Source organism: Gobius niger (genome assembly GCF_951799975.1).
Source record: "Gobius niger genome assembly, chromosome: 3".
NCBI lineage: Eukaryota > Metazoa > Chordata > Actinopteri > Gobiiformes > Gobiidae > Gobius > Gobius niger.
This window is the reverse complement of record NC_136854.1, coordinates 40,517,603-40,542,649: the sequence shown is the minus strand read 5'-3', so window position 1 is coordinate 40,542,649 and position 25,047 is coordinate 40,517,603. Positions and strand designations below refer to the sequence as shown.

General features: G+C 40.1%; 1 protein-coding gene and 1 long non-coding RNA gene across 2 annotated transcripts in view; both read right to left on the bottom strand.

Annotated features, from left to right (window-relative positions):
• Nucleotides 1–25,047, bottom strand: part of LOC306960935 — a 212,997-nt gene that overhangs the window by 75,145 nt on the left and 112,805 nt on the right. The gene's annotated exons all lie outside the window — the stretch shown is intronic.
• On the bottom strand, nt 1,994–24,640 carry best2 (bestrophin 2; the record flags this gene model as incomplete). Its single annotated transcript, XM_079552941.1, has 10 exons — nt 1,994–2,338; nt 2,882–3,176; nt 5,817–5,971; nt 11,941–12,021; nt 12,097–12,249; nt 14,194–14,271; nt 17,458–17,612; nt 20,310–20,543; nt 20,708–20,802; nt 24,489–24,640. The coding sequence occupies 10 exons, from the start codon at nt 24,638–24,640 to the stop codon at nt 1,994–1,996; spliced, it is 1,743 nt and encodes a 580-aa protein (XP_079409067.1).

The following is a 25,047-nucleotide window of genomic DNA, read 5'->3' as shown; positions in this document are numbered from 1 at the left end:
GGCCAAACAGAGACGGTCCAGTCTGAGTCCTCGGCCCAAACCCTGATCACAGGGTCCGCTTTAGTTTGGAGCTGACGCCACCTGCTGGCCACCTCTGGGAACTTATTTAAATGTGAATCATGGTACAGTAAAGTTTTGTTCGTGTTTGTTTCACCAAATGTGCTTGAAATAAAAAAAAAACGTGAAGTCATTTTGTCTTTTTTTATTAAAAAGGTGCAAAAAAATACATGTACAGTGTGAATTATATTTAAACATAAGTAAAACCATTTAAAATATCCAAAATGGTGATTGAGAATTTCAGAAAGGATGAGTTTTTAAAAAGAATTACAGCTTTAACCATAATATGATATAAAAGATTGGCACTCACAATAACACAAATACAGAATCAGATAAGATTATATTTATTATATTTACTGCTGGTTAAAATCAAAGACACCAGTGGATGGGCCTCTTTGGTTTTTACATTCTTTTATGTCCGGCGACAAACTTTATATTTGAGTAGGGCTGGGCACCGTTATATTTTTTTAAATACCAGTACTTTAACAATACTTGGTTTCCGATACCTATTTTAAAATATTTGTCGTCTAGAGCGAGAAAACAGAACAATCATTTGTGGAAGATCTACATTTACAATATCGGGTTCCTCTCCAGAAATGTCAAGAAATGTGTGGAAAAATGGGGGGAAATTGGGAGAAACTGTGGCAAAAATAAGGAAAAATTATGTTTAAAAAAAATGCAAAAAAAATGGAAAAATTATGTTAAAAATATGGAAAAATTATGTTAAAAAATGCAAAAATATGGAAAAATTCTGTTAAAAATATGGAAAAATAGGGAAAAATTATGTTTAAAAAAAAAAGGAAAAATATGGAAAAATTATGTTAAAAAAATGCAAAAATAGGGAAAAAATATGTAAAAAATGCAAAAATAGGGAAAATTTATGTTAAAAAAAATGCAAAAATAGGGGAAAAATATTTTTTTTAAATGCAAAAATAGGGAAAAATTATGTTTAAAAAAAATCCAAAAATAGGGAAAAATTATGTTTTAAAAAAATGCAAAAATAGGGGAAAATATTTTTTTTTAAATGCAAAAATAGGGAAAAATTATGTTAAAAAATGTGCAAAAATAGAAAAAAAAAAAAGGGAATTAACTGGGAAAAAATTAGGAAAAATTTGGAGAAAAATGGGAGTAACTATTAGTAATTGGAGAAATAAAATTGGGAAAATGAAAAAGAAATGCGAGAAAAAACTTTGGGAAAAATGGGGGCAAACATTCGGAAAAATAGGGGGAAATAATGGGTGGGAATTAATTTTTCAAGTCACTTCCTTTAACCTCTTACCCGCCTTAACCGAGAGCATTTTCAAATACCTGTTAAAGTACGAGTATGACACCATCAGTCCAGTGTAAAAAAAACAAAAAACTAGATGACTTTAAAATTCCCAGTTTGAGCATAATAATCCACATTTCTGTTGTTTTGGCGAGTTACGATGTAGTTGGGCTTTTGACCGAGATCACTGAGATTATTGATTATTGGCGATTCACTTGTTCTGGTATGTTTCTGACTCCTTTCAATACATTTAGTCTTTATTTGAAGTAGTTTATCTGCCAATGGGGAAAGATCGTTAGTCCCATTGGCAGTTCTACTTTCTCATGTCAAGATTTACCTTAGAACTGGTCGGAAATGTTATCAAACCAGCAAGTAGACGTGGTCAGATCAGGGTAAAGGTGCAGTAAAAACTATTTAAGTCATTTAAGCCACTACTTTCTGCAGTGTTTGTTTTAAATCTCCTGTTAGAACATCCCACTTGGTCATATTTAATGTAATGTATTGGCATTTGCAGATAATGGTTCTTTACTTTGGGCTACAACGGTGATGTTCAACCCTTGGTGTTTTGGCGATGATGAAAATTGTCCCTCCACACCCCTCATTAGTAGTAGTACCGAAACTTTTTACTGGTTTAACGGTCCCCAGCCCAATATTTGAGTCTGACTTCACTTAAGTCTCTCTGATTTTATTTGGATCCTCGTCATGTTGTGTCCCCGTGCGCTCCGAGTCCGTACTCACGCTGTGGACCCTTCGGGTGCAGGACGTGGCTCGGCTGTGGGTGGTGATGGGCTGAGATAACTGGCCGCTGTGCTCCAGGCGGGACGGGTCCGCGGACTGCAGCAGGGCAGAGGGCCGCGGGGCGATGCTCTTTTTGGGCTGAGGAGGCGGAGGCAGCAGGGACACTGTGGATGGGACGTCCTCCAGCTGTTTGAGTGAATCCCCGTCCTCCTCGATCCTCAGCTCCGGGGGGTCGGCTTCGAACTGGATGTCCAACAGAGGCGCACCAGGGATCATCTTTGTTCAAATAATTTAAAGCAAACATTAAAACACAATGTTAGTCAAGTATAAAATTAAAGTTAATCTCCTATGCGAAGAAATGTGTGATTAATGGGGAATCATTTGAGGAAAAAATGGGAAATTTGTGGCAAAAATGAGAAATTTGTGGCAAAAATGAGGGAAAATTGTCTTTAAAATGGGGCCAAAATAGGGACAAAATGGGGAAGAAATTGTCAAAAAAATTGAGGAAATGGTTAAAAAAAATTGGGAAAATATTAGTAATAAAAAAGGAGCAAAAAAATTGGGGTAAAAGTAAGAAATCAATGTATTAAAAAAAATAAAGTAATAAAAATAAGGGGAAAAATAATTGATTTGAGCTGAACCAAACAAGTCACTTCCTTTAATTCTGTCCAGCATCAAAACTTGGATCAAAAGATATAATATTTTTTTAATAACTACATTTGATACTTTTATTTGTTCAATACCAGTAGTACCTAAACCTTTTTTTCCAATACCACACTGGTACCCTGCCTTACTTATGAATGAAATCCATGAAATGACACTGACCACGGTGCTCAGGCTGCCGTGCCTCGATTCGGGCGGTAGTGAGTCTTTGCTTATTGTGGAGCCCTCCTCCTCGTCGTCACTGGTGCAGGGGTCCACGCTGGGATACCGACGCAGCCTCTGCAGCTGAGCCGAGGTGCGCCTCAGAGCTCCTCCCATCAGGGCGCCGGAGGAGGGGCCCACGTTCAGGAGCCGGTTAAACAGAGCCATGTTCGACTGGTGACCGCTCGACTCCTCCAGGTTCTCGGCGATGTTCTCTAACGGCTGGAAGTGCATCTCCTCTTTCGGCAACCTGACACAGAGGCATCGAAGATTGTGAGTAACACCATGTTTTAAATTTACTATATCATGCAAAATCAACTTTTAAGAGCTTTTAGCCATGTGGTAATGCTATTTCCTTATCAAAAACACCCCCAGAGTGGTTTGTGGCTTCATTCACGCAGCTCTCAGTAATCCTCCTGAATCCTGCTCTCTGAGGCTCCGCCCTCTCCTGGTGAACGACTGACCTGCTCAGTTGTGACGTCACAGCGGAACGGAAGTGCTCGACGTCTGTAATGTAATGTCTTAATTCTATGCTTACAGCCAGATTTTAATTAGTAAAACAGCTTTTTCATTATTTCTGTCGTAAGAAAGAAACAAAGAGAAAAAAAAGGAAAAAATAAAATAAAAAAAAGGATGTGCCCGAGGTGCTTCCAGGTCAGCTGTGGCCAAAACAAACACATCCCTGAGCGTCTGAACAGATCAGTCATGTTTGCGCTGCAGCTGAAGATGGAGCTCGTTATAACTTATTCTGGACACACCTGTTCTTTATTCTTACCTAACGATAATGTCACGGACGGAGAAAAAGAAGCGCGTTTGGCTACGAGGACGGGAGTTATTCAACCTTTTTCAAGCAGAGGCCACTCTCTCAGAAGTTGTTTTTTTCTCCGGGATTCAGCGACTATCACCAAAATATTGTTTTTCTGTGACTGTCTCTTGATGGATGTTTGGTGAACCTTCACCAGAACCAAAGTGGATTAACTTTTATAACCAACGCGAATCCCATCATGTAGACAGCGATGGAGCAGAGGGTGAGTCAATCCAAACGCGTGTTAGCTTGTGTGTTAGCATATTAGCATGTGTGTTAGCCATTTATCAAGCTGTGTTGCAGATGTCAACTCCTTATAACTGCATGGTGAAGTAACTTCACTTATTGCTGTTTATTTATTTTACGGTAAAGTTGTATGAGCGGAGAGAGGGGGCGGAGTTAACTGAATCGAAGCGTTTCCACTTCCGGGTTTGAAAAATACCTCCAGAAAACACTTATATTTATCACAAAAATGAGAGCTCCATAATGGTAGAGGTACAATATATCATATAAATGCCTATACTTAACTTTGGAATGGCTAAAATAGCATGATACAGATCCTTTAAGACCTGAAACTGACTTCTATATGTGGCCTAAGTACCATCTTTAACCCTTAACCAGTTTAGATGCTCTAAAATAATCCAGATACTGCTTTACGCTGAAGTCTGAGGCTCCTCATTGGTCACATTCACTTGCACGCGGCTTCTCAAAACACTGGAGAAACTAGCAAAGACCGGTGGATTATACTGATATTCTTTTTTTTTTTTGATGACCCTTTCAACTGGACTTTCCGCTGGCGACAGAAGATGAAGTGGGGAAGTTGCCGGGGAGTTTGTGAAGTTTCAAAGAGGCTAAACAGACGTGCTCCTCACTGCTACCGCCGTGACTCCATTGGTTTACTGTTTACTTCGAGGTTCACATATATCTGTGTGCTGCGCTGTTGTCAACTTTTAGCAGGACAGAAATGATTCCTTTATGCTCTCATGTCATTGTGCTTAGTGTAAATTATTGTTAGGCAACAGGAAGCTGTTTAAATATTGTAATGCAGCAGTTTAATCACAGTTTATAGTGAAAATGTTTGCGCAGTTGTTTCTGTAGCGACTTGTCTGATGCTCTGAGTCTGAATGAGAGTTGTCTGGAACAAAAGTCTTTGCCGATATGTGGTTGAATACTTCTTTTTAGTATAAAAGTGTTGGTAAAACATGTATAGCTAACACGGTGTGCAATAGCCCCACCTAGAGTTTACATCACCAGCCGCCACTGGGAACGAGCAAAGTATTCCTAGCTTTACAAACACATTTCAAAATCTAATTCTTTACAGGGTTGAGTTTATTAACACGTTTTACAATTTTTAAAGGAAATGCCCCTCCTGGAACCGCAACCTTAATGTGGTGGAGGGTTTGAGCCCGAATGATCCTGGGGGCTATATTGTCGGGGGCTTCGTGCCCCTGGTAGGGTCTCCCATGGCAAACAGGTCCTAGGTGATGGGTCAGACAAAGAGCAGTTCAGAAGGTCCTCATGAGAGACCAGCCATTTAATCGTGAGGCCGTCCTTCTGTGGACCCACCACCTGCAGATGGATGGATGGATGGATGGATGGATGGATGGATGGATGAATGATTGGATGGATGATTGGATGGATGGATGGATGGATGGATGGATGGATGGATGGATGGATGGATGGATGGATGGATGGATGGATGGATGGATGGATGGATGGATGGATGGATGGATGGATGGATGGATGATTGGATGGATGGATGGATGGATATGGATGGATGGATGGATGGATGGATGATTGGATGGATGATTGGATGGATGATTGGATGGATGGATGGATGATTGGATGGATGGATGGATGGATGGATGGATGGATGGATGGATGGATGGATGGATGGATGGATGGATGGATGATTGGATGGATGATTGGATAGATGGATGGATGGAGGTAGGCAATGCCTGTTTATCCTATACTGAAAGACTAATATTATTTAAATCTGGTGCAGGGCCTTTAAAGTAAATCAAAACTCTTTAATAAACTCTTGCTCTGCTGCTCAAGTGGAGACAATAAGTATGTGAGACTCACGCCATGTCAAAGGTGGACCCCTGGAAGGACGGCTTGCGCAGGACAAAGACAGTGGCCGCGGTGTAGGGCGGCCGGGGGTTCGAGTCGTTCCAGTATCTGTCCCTTTGCATCAGCGGCAGGTCTCCGTACATCTCATCCACAGCCATCATGGACACCTGACAATATCAAACAAAGCACTGTTCAATAAATGAAACCATGTTTGCCCTTTCTATTTGTGCAATTGAGAGTTTATTTGTGAACGACTGCAAATGTACCAACACATACACTTCTATTATTATGCTTCAGATTTATTGCAGCCAAATCCTCAATCCTCTTTGCCTTATATATGTTGCCACTGGGTTCTATTTTCCAAAAGCATAATGTTTCCTATCACTGCTTTGCAGATGATATTCAAATATATTTGCCAATTACAGTCAACACCAGTAAAACCTCCTTAACAACCTTGACAAACTGCCTGAGTGACGTCCAGTCTTGGCTAAACTCAAATTTCCTGTGTTTGAACAAAACCAAAACAGAGATAGCGGTATTCGGAAGTTGCAACTCCCTGTCAAACCTAAAGACCGACAGTGTTATTGGGCCTCTTGTTTCCTTTATCCGCCCCACTGTTAAAAATCTTGGAGTGACTTTTGATACTTGTTTCAAATTTGAAAAACACATTGGATCAGTTGTAAAAGCTACTTCCAACTAAGACTTCTTGCGAAAATTAAGGCCTACTTGCCATAAAAAGATTTAGAGAAGGCGATCCACGCCTTCATCACTTCAAGGTTGGATTATTGTAACTCCCTTTACACAGGGCTGGACCTGAAACCCCTCCAGCGCCTGCAGGGAGTCCAAAATGCCGCAGCCCGCCTGCTGACCGGCACAAGAAAATGGGAGCACATCACTCCCATTCTGTCCTCTTTACACTGGCTACCAGTTCCCTTTCGAATCAAGTTTAAAATTCTGCTGATTGTTTTTGAATGCCTAAATTCACTGGCACCTAAGTATCTGTCAGAACTGCTGCAGCTCTACTGTCCTTCCAGAGCTCTGAGGTCTGCAGACCAGCTCTACTGTCCTTCCAGAGCTCTGAGGTCTGCAGACCAGCTCTACTGTCCTTCCAGAGCTCTGAGGTCTGCAGACCAGCTCTACTGTCCTTCCAGAGCTCTGAGGTCTGCAGACCAGCTCCTTTTGTCTGTTCCTAAATCCAAGCGTGTGTCCAGAGGTGACCGAGCCTTCTCAGTGGCCCTTAAACTTTGGAACAACCTTCCTCTACATGTGCGCTCGGCTCAGTCTATTGAGGAGTTTAAAACCAAATTAAAAACTCATCTTTTTGCTTTGGCCTTCGGTTCCACGTAGACCAGACACAGTTTGTACCTTTATATTACCTGTGTTTAACTTTTATTGTGTTTATTGTACATATTGTTACTGTTCTTATACAGCACTTTGGTCGACAATGGTTGTTTTTAAATGTGCTTTATAAATAAAATTGACATTGACATTGACAAATCGTTATCAGGAAAGAGAGCGAGACGTTGGCATCTGCCCAAACACTGAGTCCAGCTGAAGTATTTCTAAACCTGGTCATGATCAAGCACAGTTTTTGGAAGGACATTCTGTTTCACTTTCTTCAAATATTTGGTCTCTTTCATATACAAATGACAAACTGTTGGGCACTGGCTTGATAAAGTCAGGTAATCTCTTTTCATAAATAAAATCTGTTTATTTGGCCTTACTCTTTAAGTTCTTGGATTGAATTATGCCCCTGATTATTATAAATGAACGTATTGATCTGGAATAGCCATAGAACATTTATAAAGCGCACTCACAGTATCAATAAATGGTCTTCAGTGTTAAAAATATCTGAATATTTTTTTGCAGCTGTATATCACACCTAAAAACGTGCACGTGTGATTCGTGACAGGCCTATCATGATGAAAACCACTGATAAAAGTCATTTTGACAGACTCAGATGGTGTTATTATACTTTTTTTTAGAGGTAGGTACTGCGGGTATCGGAAAAATGAAAGTATCAAAAGCAGGTAGGGCTGCTCGATTATTGAAAAAATAATAATCACGATTATTTTTCTCATAATTGAAATCACGATTATTCAAACGATTATTTGTTGCCTTTAAAAAAATCCATCAAAAAATGACAAAAATCCATCAAAAAATGACAAAAATCCATCAAAAAAAAGACAAAAATCCATCCAAAAATGACAAAAATCCATCAAAAAAAATGACAAAAATCCATCAAAAAATGACAAAAATCGATCAAAAAAATGACAAAAATCCATCAAAAAAAGGACAAAAATCCGTCAAAAAAAATACAGAAATCCATTAAAAAAATGACAAAAATCCATCAAAAAAATACAAAAATCCATTAAAAAAGTGACCAAAATCCATCAAAAAATGACAAAAATCCATCCAAAATATGACAAAAATCCATCAAAAAAGTGACAAAAATCCCAAAATTAAAAATTAGAAAAAAAAAAGAAAATTTTTTTTTTTGAAAAAATTAATTTGAAAAACAAAACAAAAACAAATTATAAGCGATTTTTTGCGATTATGCTAATTTTGTAATCATTTACTGTTGTAATCGAAATCGTAATCGAATTTCGATTAATTGCACAGCCCTAAAAGCAGGTACCAAAAGAATATATCTTTACAGACCAGGTTTTGATACTGTTGGTCCAGAGACAGCATTAAAGGAGCTATACTTAATGTTTTTTTTTCTTTTTGTAGGGAAAAATGTATTTTGCCCCATTAAGTTTGAGTTGAGTTGAGTTGAGTTTACATAGTGAGCCACCGAGTCAATGTTAGTGCACGTCTCACTAACATTGACTCGGTGGCTCACTATGTAAACTCGACAGTCGAGCTTATGAAATAGTTCCAGGACAGTAACCTTCAACTTAACGTAAATAAGACAAAAGAAATGTGCTTCAGCAGCCAAAAGGAAACTGGAGCCGTCAAATCCACTGTTCGAACCCCTTCAGTTAAACGGACATGATGTAGAGCAAGTGACTCATTCAAATATCTAGGAACAATTTTGGACAATTCTTTCACATTTAACGAACATGTTGACTGTGTTTACAAGAAAGCTCAGCAAAGGCTTTTCCTGCTGCGTCGGCTGAGAGGTTTGGAAGTTAGTGACCACATCTTATAAAGGGTTTATCAGTGTCTAATTGAGAGCGTGCTGATATTTAACATAGTTTGGTCATTTAACTGTCAAAAACAAAGCTAAACTTGGCAGAGAACAAACCAGTTTATCTCAGCATTATAGTAAAGCAGTGCGTCGTGTCTGTATTAAGATCACAGATGACGATAGCCGCCCATTGTCCCACCACTTTGAGCTCCTTCCATCAGGGCAGAGATACAGGCTCAATCCGAAACCATCAAATTGTAGCCTCTATGCACTAACACGAGCAACTAACTCCTTAACCTTTCATGGGGTCGACTGTTAGATCTGTGCAGTTAGTGAACTAGAGCTTCAGCAGCATTTGAACAATCCGTCCGTCCTTAAACAGGGGAAAGGGAAGTGACATCACCAACAGCTGTTTTTCTTCTTCTTTAAAGTTACTGGTGGAGTGCAGGCCAAACAAAAGTGAATGTCGCCCCCTACTGTACAGTGTCCAACAACAACATAGTGTCCAAACAAAGACATTTAAGGGGAAATATAAATCCAAATGATCCAAACATTTCCCTTTAGTGTTATTTTATTTCAGCAGCTGTTTCTTAAAGCTACAGCAGCAAATGATCCATGTGGCTTAAGTTTCTACTAAATGAAAACAAAAGCATTTAATCCGTTTACTGAGTTTCCTCTTTAACACTGACATGTGACTGAGCTGTGGGGACGACAACATGGATTTATCACTTTTATAAAGTTTGGCTTGTGCAGAATCTTATTTTTTAATTATTATTATTTTTATCATTAAATGTGCTCCTGTCAATCAACAGTGGTTGCGCATGAATCACTCGAGGGTGGGGGCGAGGGGGGTGGGGGGTTTGGCACAGTGGCTTGTGGGATGGCACATAGCTCCTAATCACCGGTTAGTTAGCACCAGAGGTCCCTATGCTAAAGTGGCTATGATAGTTAGCATCAGAGGTCCCTATGCTAAAGTGGCCATGATAGTTAGCATCAGAGGTCCCTATGCTAAAGTGGCTATGACAGTTAGCATCAGAGGTCCCTATGCTAAAGTGGCCATGATAGTTAGCATCAAGGCTCCTTTTCCTAACTACTTCCTAACTGACTTACCAATTCGGAAGCAACTTGCCATGGCGGACGCTGACGCACATCCGGTTTGGCGTAAGAGCTCTTAGCAATCTGATGGTTTCGGAAGGAGCCACAGACTTCCTTGTGCCAAGGGAAACAAAGGCTCAATCCGAAACCATCAAATTGTAGCCTCTAAGCACTAACACTAGCAACTAACTCCTTAACCTTTCATGGGGTCAACTCTTAGACCTCTATGCAGTTAGGGAACTAGACCTTCAGCAGCATTTGAAAAATCCGTCCGTCCTTAAACAGGGGAAGGGGAAGTGACATCACCAACAGCTGTTTTTCTTCTTCTTTAAAGTTATTGGTGGAGTGAGGCCAAACAAAAGTGCATGTCGCCCCCTAGTGTACAGTGTCCAACAACAACATAGTGTCCAAACAAAGACATTTAAGGAGAAAAATAAATCCAAATGATCCAAACATTTCCCTTTAGTGTTATTTTATTTCAGCAGCTGTTTCTTAAAGCTACAGCAGCAAATGATCCATGTGGCTTAAGTTTCTACTAAATGAAAACAAAAGCATTTAATCCGTTTACTGAGTTTCCTCTTTAACACTGACATGTGACTGAGCTGTGGGGACGACAACATGGATTTATCACTTTTATAAAGTTTGGCTTGTGCAGAATCTTAATTTTTAATTATTATTATTTTTTATTAAATGTGCTCCTGTCAATCAACAGTGGTTGCGCATGAATCACGCGAGGGGGGTGGGGGGATTTGGCGCAGTGGCTTGTGGGATGGCACATAGCTCCTAATCACTGGTTAGTTAGCACCAGAGGTCCCTATGCTAAAGTGGCCATGATAGTTAGCATCAAGGCTCCTTTTCCAAACTACTTCCTAACTGACTTACCAATTCGGAGGCAACTTGCCATGGCGGACGCTGACGCACATCCGGTTTGGCGTAAGAGCTCTTAGCAATCTGCCCGTTTCGGACGCAGCCAAAGCCTTTGCCATCAAGGAGCTGAATAAGTTGTAAGTATTAATGTCGTTCAGCCAGTCTGTTCCTTTTTCCTTTCCTTTAATGAAGTGTACCTGCTGCTGCTGTGTCTGCTGTGAACTGATTTTATAATGAACTGATTTTATTATGTACATTGCTGGGCAAATGTATCAGAATGTATGAGCAAGCCAAAGGCAAATTTCTGCCATCATTGTGCATGGTAGACAATAAAGTTTTTTCTATTCTATTCCATTCTAAAGTATGTTGTAAAAGTAGTAATTTGATTTGTTGATTTTGTGTATGGTCAACCCAGTAGTAAATATGTGACGAAAAGGGGTTTGCCTTTTTCGTCACATATTGACTTTTTGACTAAAAAGGTTCAAAATTAGGTATCGTCCCTTTAAAGGAAGTGACTTGGTTGTTTCAGCTCAAATAAGAAAAAAAAATCCTCACATTTTTGCCAAATTTATTCTATGTTTTTAAAAAGATTTTGCCCAATACTTTTTTTGCCCCATTTTTTTCTTGTTTTCCTATTTTTTTCCCTTATTTTTTGCTCTTTTTTATTTGTAATATTTTCCCTATTTTTATCCAATTTTTATTTATTTCATTTCCACAATTTTTTCCTTAATTTTGCCACAATTTCTCCCGATTTTCCATCAAATTATTCCCAATTTTTCACACATTTCTTGACATTGGAGATGAAGCCGATATTGTAATATTGTAATTTCTAGATCTTCCACGCTCTGTTTTCTGGTTCTAGATGACAAATATCTTAGCATAGGTATCAAAAAAAGTATTGTTCAGGTATCGGTATTGAAAAAAAAGTAATGGTACCCAGCCCTAGTCCTGCCCCACCCCCGTTGAGAACCACTGCACTCGACTGATGGACTAAAACTGCCAAAACAATAACGAATACTTTCACACTACAAAATGTTTGACCTGAAAATTCCTGTCGATCAGCCAGTTGGTCTCAAAGTCATCGTCGTCTTCTCCAAAGGGGTTTATGAGCTGCTCTGCCACCTGTTGATCAAAGTCGTAAACTAAACTCATTCACGGTTGCATAATTGTAATTACATTGTGTTGGTCGTTGTTCACCTTGAGCCATCCAGCGTAGAAGAAGAACTGCAGCAGAGTGAAGATGGGCACGTACAGGTCCAGGTCGTGTCCCGGATACGCCTGAGCGGGATCCAAAAACTGCCGACCGATTAAACACACCAGGAAGAAGCTGTACACCGCCAAAGTCACCACCTGCGGAGACACGAGCAGACCCTCCCAGTAAATAATGCAAATAATGGAACAAAAAAAAAGAAGCTGGAAACCTACAGAAAACCTAAAAACTTTAAAGGACCTATATCATGCAAAATCAACTTTTTTGGAGCTTTTAGCCATGTTGTTGTGCTATTTCCTTGTCAAAAACACCCCCAGAGTGGTTTTGACGTCATAGTTTCAAACAGGAAGAGCCTGATATCTGTAATGTGATGCCTTGCGGCCTGATTTTAATTTATAAAACAGCTTTTTCTGTTGAATGAAAGAAATAAAATAAAAAATAATAAAAAAAGGTGTCCGCGCCGCGCTGCCCCTGCAGAAAAAACAAACACACCCCCTGAGCGTCTGAACAGATGTCATGTTTGCACTGAAAGCTGTGAAGAAGGAGCTCTTTCTAACCTACTCTGGACACACCTGTTCTTTTTTCTTACCTAACGATAATATCACGAAGAAAAAAAAAAAACGCGTACAAGGACAGCCTGCCAAAGAAGAGGCCACTCACCAGAAGTTGGAATTTCTCTCCAGGATTCAGCGACTATTAGCTAAAATATTTTCTGTGTCTGTCTCTTGATGGATGTTTGGTGAATCTTCGCCTGAATCAAAGTGGATTCACTTTTATAACCAACACGAGTCCCATAATGTAAACACCAGATGAAGCGGCCAGGACAGAGCGGTGAGTCAATCAAAACACGTGTTAGCTTGTGTGTTAGCTTGTGTGTTAGCTTGTGTGTTAGCTTGTGTGTTAGCCATTTATAAAGCTGTCTTGCAGATGTCAACTCCTTATTTATATTTATTTATTTATTTGACAGGGACATTGCACAACAAATGTGTTGCACAGACCAAAGATGCTACAAGCTAATTTTCATCTGTCGTCCCTGGGCAGAGGCAAAGTGACAGCAGGTTTAAACAGTGACCAATGAGCATCTGACTTTAGAGTTCGTTCACAATATAAAATACATATAAGGCACCGGCAAAAGGATCACCTCAAACATTCAGATACAATATTTACAGTATTTACAAGCAATTACAATTATATACAGTTTTTTAAAAACTTGTCCCTTCTCATATTTACTACTACCCCCGTGCGAATGCTCACAAATCTGACCGTCTTTCAACCACTTCTTCAGATTAAGTTTGAACTGCTGTAAAGTGCTGCTCTCTCGAACAGTCAATGGCAGCGAGTTCCACATCCTGCAGCTTTTACAGAGAAACAATTCTGTCCAAACGTGGAGGATCTAAAGTTCACAGAGCCGTCTCCTCTGGCCGAGGCTCGCGTTGTTCTACGTCCTGCCTCGTCACAAGATTTCACAAACATTCTCAAGGGCTGTGGGGCCAAAGAATTTTAAACACTACACTGACATTTGAAAACAAAATGAAATTTTCAAACTTTAATAATTTGTATTGCTTCACAATGTTACAGTAGTGGTATGAAACAGGTTTTTTATCTAATATTTTGAGTGCCTGTTTGTACAGGCTTTGGAGCGGCTGTAATGCAGTGTTGGTTGATAGAGACCATGTTGTAATGCAATATGTAAGGTGTGAAAATATCATCGCATGCATGTAAAGCTTGGCTGCGTCTGTGCTCATTTGAGGGCGAATATATCTGAACTGTGTGATGTGTGTGACCTTATAACTGCATTGTGAAGTAACTTCACTTATTGCTGTGATATTAATATTTCTTACTGCTAATAATGCATGGGCGGATTAGCTCGGAGAGAGGGGGCGGAGTTAACTGAATCGAAGCGTTGTTTCTTCCGGGTTTGCAAAATGCCCCTACAAAATACTTATATTTCTCACAAAAATGAGTACTCCATAGTGGTAGAGGTACAACACATCATATACAGGCCTATACTTTACTTTGGGATGGCTAAAAGAGCATGATACAGATCCTTTAACAATAGCAGGTGATTTCAAACTGGAGCTCACCTGCGTGTAGACCAAGGGCACGCTGATCATGTCGTAATGAAACAGCATGCTGCACTTCCCCCGAAACACATTCAGCTCCTGTTTGGGACACAACAGAGCGTCCTAATGAGCCTGCGTTACATCATCGCTGTGGTTCACTTGGCTCACGGTCGCCACAGCGAGCCAAGGTCTGTGACTGACTGTAAAAAAGTACAATAAATGGCAACTGACCAGTGTGGAAATGACGAGCAGCTTTGACGAAGTGAATAGTTTGCAAAGAGCGAAGTCAACCTGAAGTCTTCCCTAAGTCTCGAAAACAGTCTGGCACATTATCTTTTACTTCTTTTGTTCATTGGACGTCATAATCTCATAACCGACTTTCTTTATTGTGACAAAGGCAGGGCCAAATGGGTTTGTGTGTTGTCCAACAACAAAGGCGTGCTGGGGAATCGGTGTTTCCCGGTGGGCAGTGCTTTTGGGCCATTTTCGGGAAAAATATAAACTTAGCACGATGCAGTCATGTAGCATCATGTTAGCATTCTTTGTTTTTTATGTATTTATGGGCTGTTGAACCACTTTGCTCCTCCCCATGTCTTTGTATCTTTATTTAGTAGAAAACTATATTCATAATTCAGCACTTGTCAAAGCATTTTTTGAATAATTTTAGAAAGTTTAGATTTTTCTCCAAATTGTTTTGCCCCTTAACTGTTTTCAAACATGACCATATATGGGCGAATCCAGAGATGCCGTCTGTATAACTTGGTGCTGACTGTGCAGTTGTATAGATACAGTCGGCGTCTCTGGAATCGCCCACATATGGTCATGTTTGAAAACAGTTAAGGGGGAAAACAAGTTGGATAAAAATCGAAACTTTCTTAAATTATTCAAAAACTTCTTTAACAAACACTGAAACATGAATATAGTTTTCTACTACATAATGATACAAAGACATGGGGAGGAGCAAAGTGGTTCAACAGCCCATAAATAACATAAACAACGGAGAATGCTAACCTTATGCTACATGTTAGCATTGGGCTAATGCTAACTGTTAGCTAGCGCTAGCTACAACTGCCGTTTTTTCACTTCTACTGAACAATCTGCTGTGAGAAAATATCCATATCGGCCCGATTTACACTTGACTTTATTTATGTGATAAATAAGTTCATATTCCTCCAGAAAATGGCAAAAAAGAGGGAAAATTGTGTTTCTCTAAAGATTCTATTTTCCCCCTCGGCGAAGCCACGCCCCCTTCTATGACGAGATGCCGTCTGTATCTATCAGGCTCAGACTGTGTGTGCAGTGGCCCTTGTGAAAAAAGAAAGTGTTAGACTTATTGTTAAAGGCACTATTTAACTTTTTATGTACAAAAACAAAAAATTGATATTAATAAGAATTTCACTTTTCAGTGACTCCGGGATCAACTTTTTTTTTCACGGCTGATTGAACCGTATCCATGGTTACATATACATTCCATTCCCACCAGAATATGTGAAATAAAATCCTGCAGCATGATAGATACAGACGGCATCTCGTCATAGAAAGGGGCGTGGCTTCGCCGAGGGGGAAAATAGAATCTTTAGAGAAACACAATTTTCCCTCTTTTTAGTCATTTTCTGGTGGAATATGAACTTATTTATCACATACAAATAAAGTCAAATGTAAATCAGCACATTGTTCAGTAGAAGTGAAAAAACGGCAGTTGTAGCTAGAGCTAGCTAACCGTTAGCATTAGCCCGATGCTAACATGTAGCATCAAGTTAGCATTCACCGTTATTCATGTATTTATGGGCTGTTGAACCACTTTGCTCCTCCCCATGTCTTTGTTTCTTTATTTAGTAGAAACTATATTCATAATTCAGCATTTGTTACAGTAGTTTTTGAATAATTAGACAAAGTTTAGATTTTTTCAAAATTGTTTTTCCCCCTTAACTGTTTTCGAAAATGACCATAGAGATTCCAGAGATTCCAGAGATGCCGTCTGTATCTATAGGAGCCACCGGGATAGAAAGCAAAGGCGCCACGCTAACCACCCATACAGCCACTGGGTCACTGAAAGGTCAAACACGCACAAATATAAACTCTTTTTTTTTAACCTAAAATGTTGCTTTGTGCACCTTTAAGAGTGGTGTTGAGCAATAACTCCGTAGACACATGGGCCGCTGGTCTAAATCATTAAATTCCTGAGCCAAAATGAGGTTCCAGCCAGTGTTAATTTCGTCGACTGAAATATTTAGTCTTAATTTTAGTCAAAGTGTTATTTTTGACGACTAAAATTGGACTAAAACTAAATTAAAACTTCCTCATGAGATTAAAACCATGACTAAAATGTCCAGATATTTTAGTCGACTAAAATAAGACTAAATAAAAATGACAAGGAGAGACTAAAATCATCCAAACTTCTATTGAGCGTCTGAAAGAGCCTCAGATCATGTAAATTCTCTGCCAAAGGATCAGCTCTGAGCTTTGTTCATGTGGGAGAAGCTCCATGAAGCAGAGGAACAAGATTAAATATGATTATAATGAATATTGTAAATAGGGCTGAAACAACTAATCGATTAATCGACAACTAATCGATTACTAAAATAGTTGTCAACTATTCCAGTAATCGATTAATCGTTTTCTAGTAAACACAGACTAAATTTGAGCAAAAAAGACATGACAATTGTGTATTTTGGATGAAAACCTACTTTGTTTTTTAAAGTTAGGGTCTGCAGTGTTTTGTACATCGTAAATTTCATAAATATCTGTCTTTGTCTCGTCCAATCAAAGCAGAATTAGCACAAAGAGCCTCCTACAAACGTTTACTTTAAGTTTACTCCATCCACGTGTCCTCAAGCGGCGCCACTTTAGCTCTATGTGATAAAAAAAATGGAAAAAAATACAATTTCCATGCACCTTTCACAGCCAAGCGATTAATCGATTAATCGTAAAAATAATCGGTCGATTAATCGATTACCAAAATAATCGTTAGTTGCAGCCCTAATTGTAAATGCAAAGTCCACTAAATTCATCTTAAATTTTGTCGACTAAATTTACTTGCAATTTTAGTCGACTAAAACTAGACTAAAATTGAAGATATTTTTTTTGACTAAAACTAGACTAAAATCGAATAACATTTTCGTCAAAAGACTAAGACTAAAACTAAATTAAAATATGCTGTCAAAATTAACACTGGTTCCAGCACGTCCTTGCATTCATGCAACTGAACAAGCTACCCTCTGGTTCACTTTCTTTTAATGGAAATGGTCCACTACTATGCGCAGATGCAATAATATGAAGCCGTACCTCCAGCAGAAGCTTGAGTGTGTTGTCGTCTTTGATGCGTCCCTCGCAGCGAGCCACAGCTGCCAGGTTAGAGAACCAAACACACGGGATCCAGTATTTGTTATAGGGAGACTGAAGGCTTTCAAATTTCTTCCTCTCCTCTCTCGTCATGAAACCTGCTCAAAAGCGGTTTGAAAATGTGAGACTGGAAGATTAAAGATGCTGTTTAAGTAATAATGTTTCGCCATCTCTGCATTCACTGGGCTCATCAGCTGGAAACAAAATCTGGTAAAAAAAAGTGTAATCCGTTCTCTGTCAGCAGGGTCTTGGATAAAAAGATTAATTTAGCAAGTTTCAGGACCTAATCTTTACCAAACAAAAGATAAAATCCAACTAGGCTGAACGGCACCTCAAAAAGAGTGGGACATCGGACTCTGATTTTATGATTGCAAACACTGAAAGAGGAAAACTAAATTAAAATGCTGGTTGTGGCATCCACATACGCCCACAACAGCGATGGATGGAGACGCTTCACTCGGCTCTTTGGGGACTCAGTTTAGTTATAAAAAACATCCTGATGGGACGATAGACGCTGTACCGCTGTGAGCAGGTTGTGTTAAAAAGAGTTCTCCTTCCTCCGTAGTTACTCAAGTCTAAAATACCATCTCAATGTAAAACATGGTGGGCAAACACAGAGATGTCCTCGATGCTAATGTTAGCGTTAGCCTCAAACACAGAGACGTCCTCGATGCTAATGTTAGCGTTAGCCTCAAACACAGAGACGTCCTCGATGCTAATGTTAGCGTTAGCCTCAAACACAGAGACGTCCTCGATGCTAATGGTAGCGTTAGCCTCAAACACAGAGACGTCCTCGATGCTAATGTTAGCGTTAGCCTCAAACACAGAGACGTCCTCGATGCTAATGTTAGCTTTAGCCTCAAACACAGAGACGTCCTCGATCCTAATGTTAGCGTTAGCCTCAAACACAGAGAGACGTCCTCGATGCTAATGTTAGCGTTAGCCTCAAACACAGACACGTCCTCGATGCTAATGTTAGCGTTAGCCTCAAACACAGACGTCCTCGATGCTAATGTTAGCGTTAGCCTCAAACACAGAGACGTCCTCGATGCTAATGTTAGCGTTAGCCTCAAACACAGAGAGACGTCCTCGATGCTAATGTTAGCGTTAGCCTCAAACACAGAGACGTCCTCGATGCTAATGTTAGCGTTAGCCTCAAACACAGAGACGTCCTCGATGCTAATGTTAGCGTTAGCCTCAAACACAGAGACGTCCTCGATGCTAATGTTAGCGTTAGCCTCAAACACAGAGACGTCCTCGATGCTAATGGTAGCGTTAGCCTCAAACACAGAGACGTCCTCGATGCTAATGTTAGCGTTAGCCTCAAACACAGAGACGTCCTCGATGTTAATGTTAGCGTTAGCCTCAAACACAGAGACGTCCTCGATGCTAATGTTAGCTTTAGCCTCAAACAGAGACGTCCTCGATGCTAATGTTAGCGTTAGCCTCAAACAGAGACGTCCTTGATGCTAATGTTAGCGTTAGCCTCAAACACAGAGACGTCCTCGATGCTAATGTTAGCGTTAGCCTCAAACACAGAGACGTCCTCGATGCTAATGTTAGCGTTAGCCTCAAACACAGAGACGTCCTCGATGCTAATGTTAGCGTTAGCCTCAAACACAGAGACGTCCTCGATGCTAATGTTAGCGTTAGCCTCAAACACAGAGACGTCCTCGATGCTAATGTTAGCTTTAGCCTCAAACAGAGACGTCCTCGATGCTAATGTTAGCGTTAGCCTCCAACAGAGACGTCCTTGATGCTAATGTTAGCGTTAGCCTCAAACACAGAGACGTCCTCGATGCTAATGGTAGCGTTAGCCTCAAACAAACGCTCCGGCCACGCCCACTCTGAGCCACAATAACCCTAACCCTTGTCAGGATAAAAAAAATGGCACTTTGATTTCTGTTTACAGCAATTGTTAAACAGTTAAAGGTTTATGGCCCTTTTGCTTCTTTTATTTTTTACTTTTATATAAATGTGGCATTATTATTACTGTTTAATGAACTCTACAAGTTACATGAGTGATCAGAGTTCTTAAAACACTTGAAAGCTAAATGGCAATAAATGCACTTTTCCTCTGTTACTTGAATAACTATACAGATTAACAATAATTAATACATTTGTTGTTGAACTATGTTTATAGTTAATAAATAATTTAGGTGCAAAAAAATGTTGTTTTTGGTTTTCGACTAAAATGTGTTTAATCAATTGCAGACCTATAATTAACTCGATTAAAAAAATGTAATCGAGTCCCTTCTCTAAATTTTTTTTTTTTAAAATGGCCTCTTCCATATCCAAAGTGTGTTCAAATCTTGATGTAACGAGTTCAGATCGGAGACAGCTGTGATCATGAAGGATTGATAGTTTGTCTTGAAGCTAAAGGCTAACATGCTATACATTTTTTAAATAAAAAAGGCAGCTTAGCTTCAAGACAACCCCACTGATCCTTATAAACATAGACGTCTCCTTTACGGAAATATTTACACTGTACAGCAACTCGTTGACCTGCAGGAAGTGATCATCTACCAGGAACTCACTGTCCACCACAGAATCTTTAGGAAATACGATGATTCAAAATGGGTCTGAGCTAATCTTAATGGAAATTAATACAAACAGGAAGTACTAGCACCCACAACTTCAGCTCAGAGGAACTAGCGTAGCCACATTGTGCAACAAGCCAATTGATTTATTTTTTGGGTGGGATGGGGGGGGGCTAAAGTTCAATCTTGCCTAGGGCGCCAACTTGGCTCTGGCCGGCCCTGCTTGATCACAGATCCTGAACCTGTGGTACGCACCGGCCTCCACCACGTGGTCGATGGTGGGGAAGCGTTTGAAGACGGCGGTGCTGACTGAGCGCAGGATGAGCAGAGCGGACAGACTCGCGTAGCGCATCATGGTCCGTCTCAGCAAGCGGCCTCGCTCGTCGCCGCCCTGCAGGCCGCCGGAGAGAATGCACATGAGCTGGTCGGGGAGCGGGATGCTGGTGTACTGGCTCCACCAACGGTTCACCACCAGAGTCACATAGAAACCTGTCCAGAGAGATTAAAACCGACATGAAAGGAGAACATCTGGCACACAACTGAGATAAAACTGAAGAAAAAGAGAGAGTGAAAAGTGATAATAAACACAGTCAGTAAGAAAACTCTCAATAAGCTAAAAACAGAAAATGACAAAAACTTGAATTAAACCTTACCTAACACAAAGGACATAGGGATGAGACTGGCGTAGTGGTTACAGTAAATAGCAAGCTTTTCAAAATACCTCTTCTGGTCGTCAAACAATAAGAATCTGCAGAAGAACAACAGCACAATGAGGAAGGAATTATTCATGAGTACGTCTTTTTGCCTCAATTTAAAGAGACTAGGTGCAAGTTGGACATTTTACGCTCACTACTGCCTCCTCAGGTCTTACGCGTAACTGCAGCTTCTATATTAAGCTTGTGCATGACGGCACTTCAGACCCGAATTAACACCTAATTGAGTGACCCCTTTTTAGAGGCAGTTGTGGTGAACAGGTCTGGAAAATACTTCATTTTAACATTTTTAAACTCCGTATAGTCCCTTTAAAGTGCATGTGACAGGTTTTAACGCTTGTTTAGATGGGTAACATCTGTTTGTTTGTTTTTTCAGCGAAGCAGCAATTTAATGAAGAAATGTTGGGCAGAAAAGTTATTTTTTAATTTTAAGGCGAGACACTGCAGGTGAATAGGGAAAAAATAAAAAAATGTAGAGATATCAATTTGAAACTTTTGCTGAACATTAGATATAAATATGAGGAAAAAAATGTATTGCATTTTTTCTGTCATTTCATGTTTTCACATAAAAATAAGGCATTTTGAGCAATAAAATGGCCAAAATTGCCTATATTTTGGGCAATGAAATCAAAATAATGAATTGAGCCAGATTAAAATTGATGGTTTTATTTTATTGACATATTAGTAACTAAGATTTTTTCCGAGGGGATTTTGGATATTTTGTCTAGTTTTTCAATAAACTAATCATCAGTGAAAAAATCTCAAATTCCGCCTGTTTTTTTGGTTTCAAAGTTGAATAAATCAGGCTAGGAATTAGATATTAAAAAATCCCTCTGAAAAAAACTTCAAAATCTTGTTGTGTCTCAGACTGTAAAGTTTGGAGTCTGTGGGAGCTTCTATAAGGGCTCAGGCTCTGCCCGAGTGCAGCTTCTCTCATTCAGAGAAAACCAGCCCTGAAGTTTTGTAGCGAGTGCGCATGCTCGGCCCGTTCTTGGACTTTTCCGCACCAGCATCTCGTAGGAGGAAAAATACCATATTTGGGTGAAAGCGTCATCACGGGGCCCCTTAGCAGGACACGTGGATGTAAAATCTGTCAATATTTATGAATGTATACCCGCGGGAAAGACGGCGTTTCTACGCGGCGCTGCAGCTACTTCCGGGTTGCCTCCACCTCGCAGACAAAACATCATAAAATAAACATCATGCGGGTGAGTTTTGTCATTTTTATATCTGACATGAAAACTAAGATGTAAAGGGAGGAAAATAGATAAAAATCTCCACTTCGACCACTGCGTGAAAAATCAATACTTTCACCTGCCGTGTCTCACCTTAAGCTAGATAAAGGTAAAGTTCATAGCAGTTTGACTCATTTCACATTGACATTACATGGTTGGCATGGCAACAGTTTAAAATTGTTTGCCTCTATGTTTGTTAAGTGTGACGTCACGACTTCTGCTTCCGGGTCCAAGCAGACCGGCAAATATGCGAGAAAAAACCCCTAAAATCTCTTAAAAACAACCATCAATATTTCTGAAACTCAACGGAGAGTTACTGAACCTGCTTATTTCTCAGACTCCTTATCCAAAAATGCCGCACCTGCTGCTAAAAAAGTATTATTTACAAAGTCGCTACTTCCGGGGTTAGCGTAGCTGCTGCGCCGTTAGCATTTATATCCGCTAACCCGGATGTACCGATTTTGGTAAATATTACTTTCATTGCAGTAGGTTCAGCATTTTTGGCGAATGGGCCTGATAAATAAGTGTGTTCAGTAACTCTCTGTTGAGTTTCAGAAATATTGATGGTGGTATTAAAGAGTTTTTTTGTAGTTTCTCGCACATCTAGTCGAGCTGTGACGTCACCACTTAACAAACTATGTCACTTCCTGTCAGTGTCCAATAAGGAAATGAAACTATAAACATCACAAAAATGGTCAAACTAAAGAAACCTGGGTAATTTTTTTTGTAAAATCTTAAATATAATTGTGTTAGCTACCGTAAGTTTTAGCAAAAAATGTGTCTGATGTGTCATATGCTCTTAAACTATTAATAATTATTTTTTTCCATAGGTTTGAGGCTGGTTAACCCCTAAAATAATAATTTGTGGACCAGCACTTTTTCTTCATCAAAGAACTTTCACCACGTCCTTATTTGACTTCAGTTAATTGTATTAGTCCTTGAACACAACTGAGCAGGTGCAAAAGAGTTTAGTCCTATATCGCACAGGTTTTTAAAGAGCCCATGTAACTGACTTTAAAGAGGAGGTATTATGCTTTTTTCAATCACATAGCACCAGTCTATATCACACTACAATGATGACGAAACCTTCTGTTGGTCTGTAAATGCAGTAAATTAGAATAACTGCCTTGTATAAAATTGCTCTCTCAAAATGGCTGTAGTGAATGTCTTGAAATAGGCCTCTGTCTCTTTAAGAACCTCTGACGAACCTCAGGCAAACCTATCCCTAAAATGGCCGCCATCAGAGTTTTTACAGATTACTCAGAAATACGTGAATGTGCCAAGGCAACACTTCAGGCATGTTTTTAATGAGGGAATGACACAATAACATGACGTAAAGCTTGAAAAAGTCGATTTTGCATAATACCCCCCCTTTAACATTAATCACTCCCACCCTGCTGTGGTGCAGGGGTGAGCGCTTCAGCCTCACAGCAAGACGGTCCCAAGTTCAATTCCCACATTTGCACTCCTGTGTGGAGTTTGCATGTTCTCCCCGTGTTACCCTACTACTAAAACATGTACAATAGGTTCCCTGCTGGGGTCAGGACTCCCCTGAAAAAGGGATTTCTAATCTCAGTTGGACTTTCCTGTTTAAAGAGGGGGTATAATGCTTTTTTTCAATCACATAGCATCAGTCTATAGCACACTTATAATAATAATACCAGGAGTAGTTTGAAATCCGCCCAGTAATCTTCACTTTACTGTGCGGATGCCAAATTACTCCTGGTATTATTACGCCTTACATTATAGTTCCCCCTTTTATCCGCTTAAAAAATCCACATTGTTTAATTTTGTGTAATTATACTTTGTAGTGGAACACTTCACGTAACCATATTTAAATAGGGAAAACGTGGAAGAGCTTGGTAGCTTCTATCTTGACCTGTTTTGGAGCTATAGTGGAGAAAGGGAGAGGCTAAATGCTAACGCTGCCTGTGCTGTGTTTACGTGACTGAAGGCACGGGGGAAGATCAGACAGGTCCTAAAGAACTCGTCAAAGCTAAGGTAAGAACATATCTCAGTATGTAAAAACGGCGGCATATTCCTTTAAATGCAAAATGGTTAAAATTACACATTATCGCCATTTATACGGTTAGTCTGGTGTTATAAATGATTTGCCTCAGGTGCTCTGTGGAGCGGGTCAGACTGTTTTTAATGCAGGCTAGCTGATACCATAGAAATGCGCTAGCCTTGCACTAGCCTAGCGCCACGAAACTCTTCAAATATAAGAACTGCATGAATTACAAAAAAAAACATCTCCAGAAATCAGCAACACTCATCCCTTTAACTGTGTGAAAAGTCAAAAAGTTCTTGTCTTTACGCCGCGTTCGTCCCTAAGCAAGAAAAAGGAAACTGAAAAAGTGTCGCTAAAGTAAAGCGTGATTAATTCCGATAAATATTTTTAATCACATCAAACCTCATGTAACGAATTAATCTGAATTAATCGTAAAAAAAAGTCCCGCCCCTCGTAACAACGCACTTGGACTGACCTGTAGGTGATGCTGATGGCTGCGTACATGGCAAAGAACGCCACAAACTCCTTGTACAGAAGCTTATAAATGCTTCCCCTCCAGGCCAGGAGCAGCTTGGAGAATCCGCAGAAGCGAGCGTTCGCCACCCGGGCCGTGTAGGTGACGGTCATCGTGTGAACAAACGGCTCTCACGCTTCAGAGGGAAGAGCTGCAACCTGAGGAATGTATGTATAATCGAATGTATGTCACATGAGCGAGTGGACATGAAGCGTTTCCTACACCGAACCTTTGATGAAGAGAAGAACGAGTGATGAAAGTGGACGTACCTGATCGAGAGGAGCCGTCCCGGAGTCACCTGCTCAACACATCTTAAAAAGTAACGCCTCGTCCCCCACTCGTCGCCCTCCGTGTCCTTCCGAGTGTTCGCTGATAAGGCGTTTACTGATATCGGAAGCAGTGGGGCTCGAGGGAGACTTGCTGCCTTGTCCTTGGGCCGGTGCGCCCCGCGGCAAATCCCCAAAACGAGGAGGAGGAGCTCATTAGCGCAGCCCCCGACCGGGACAATTGGGTCTGCTGA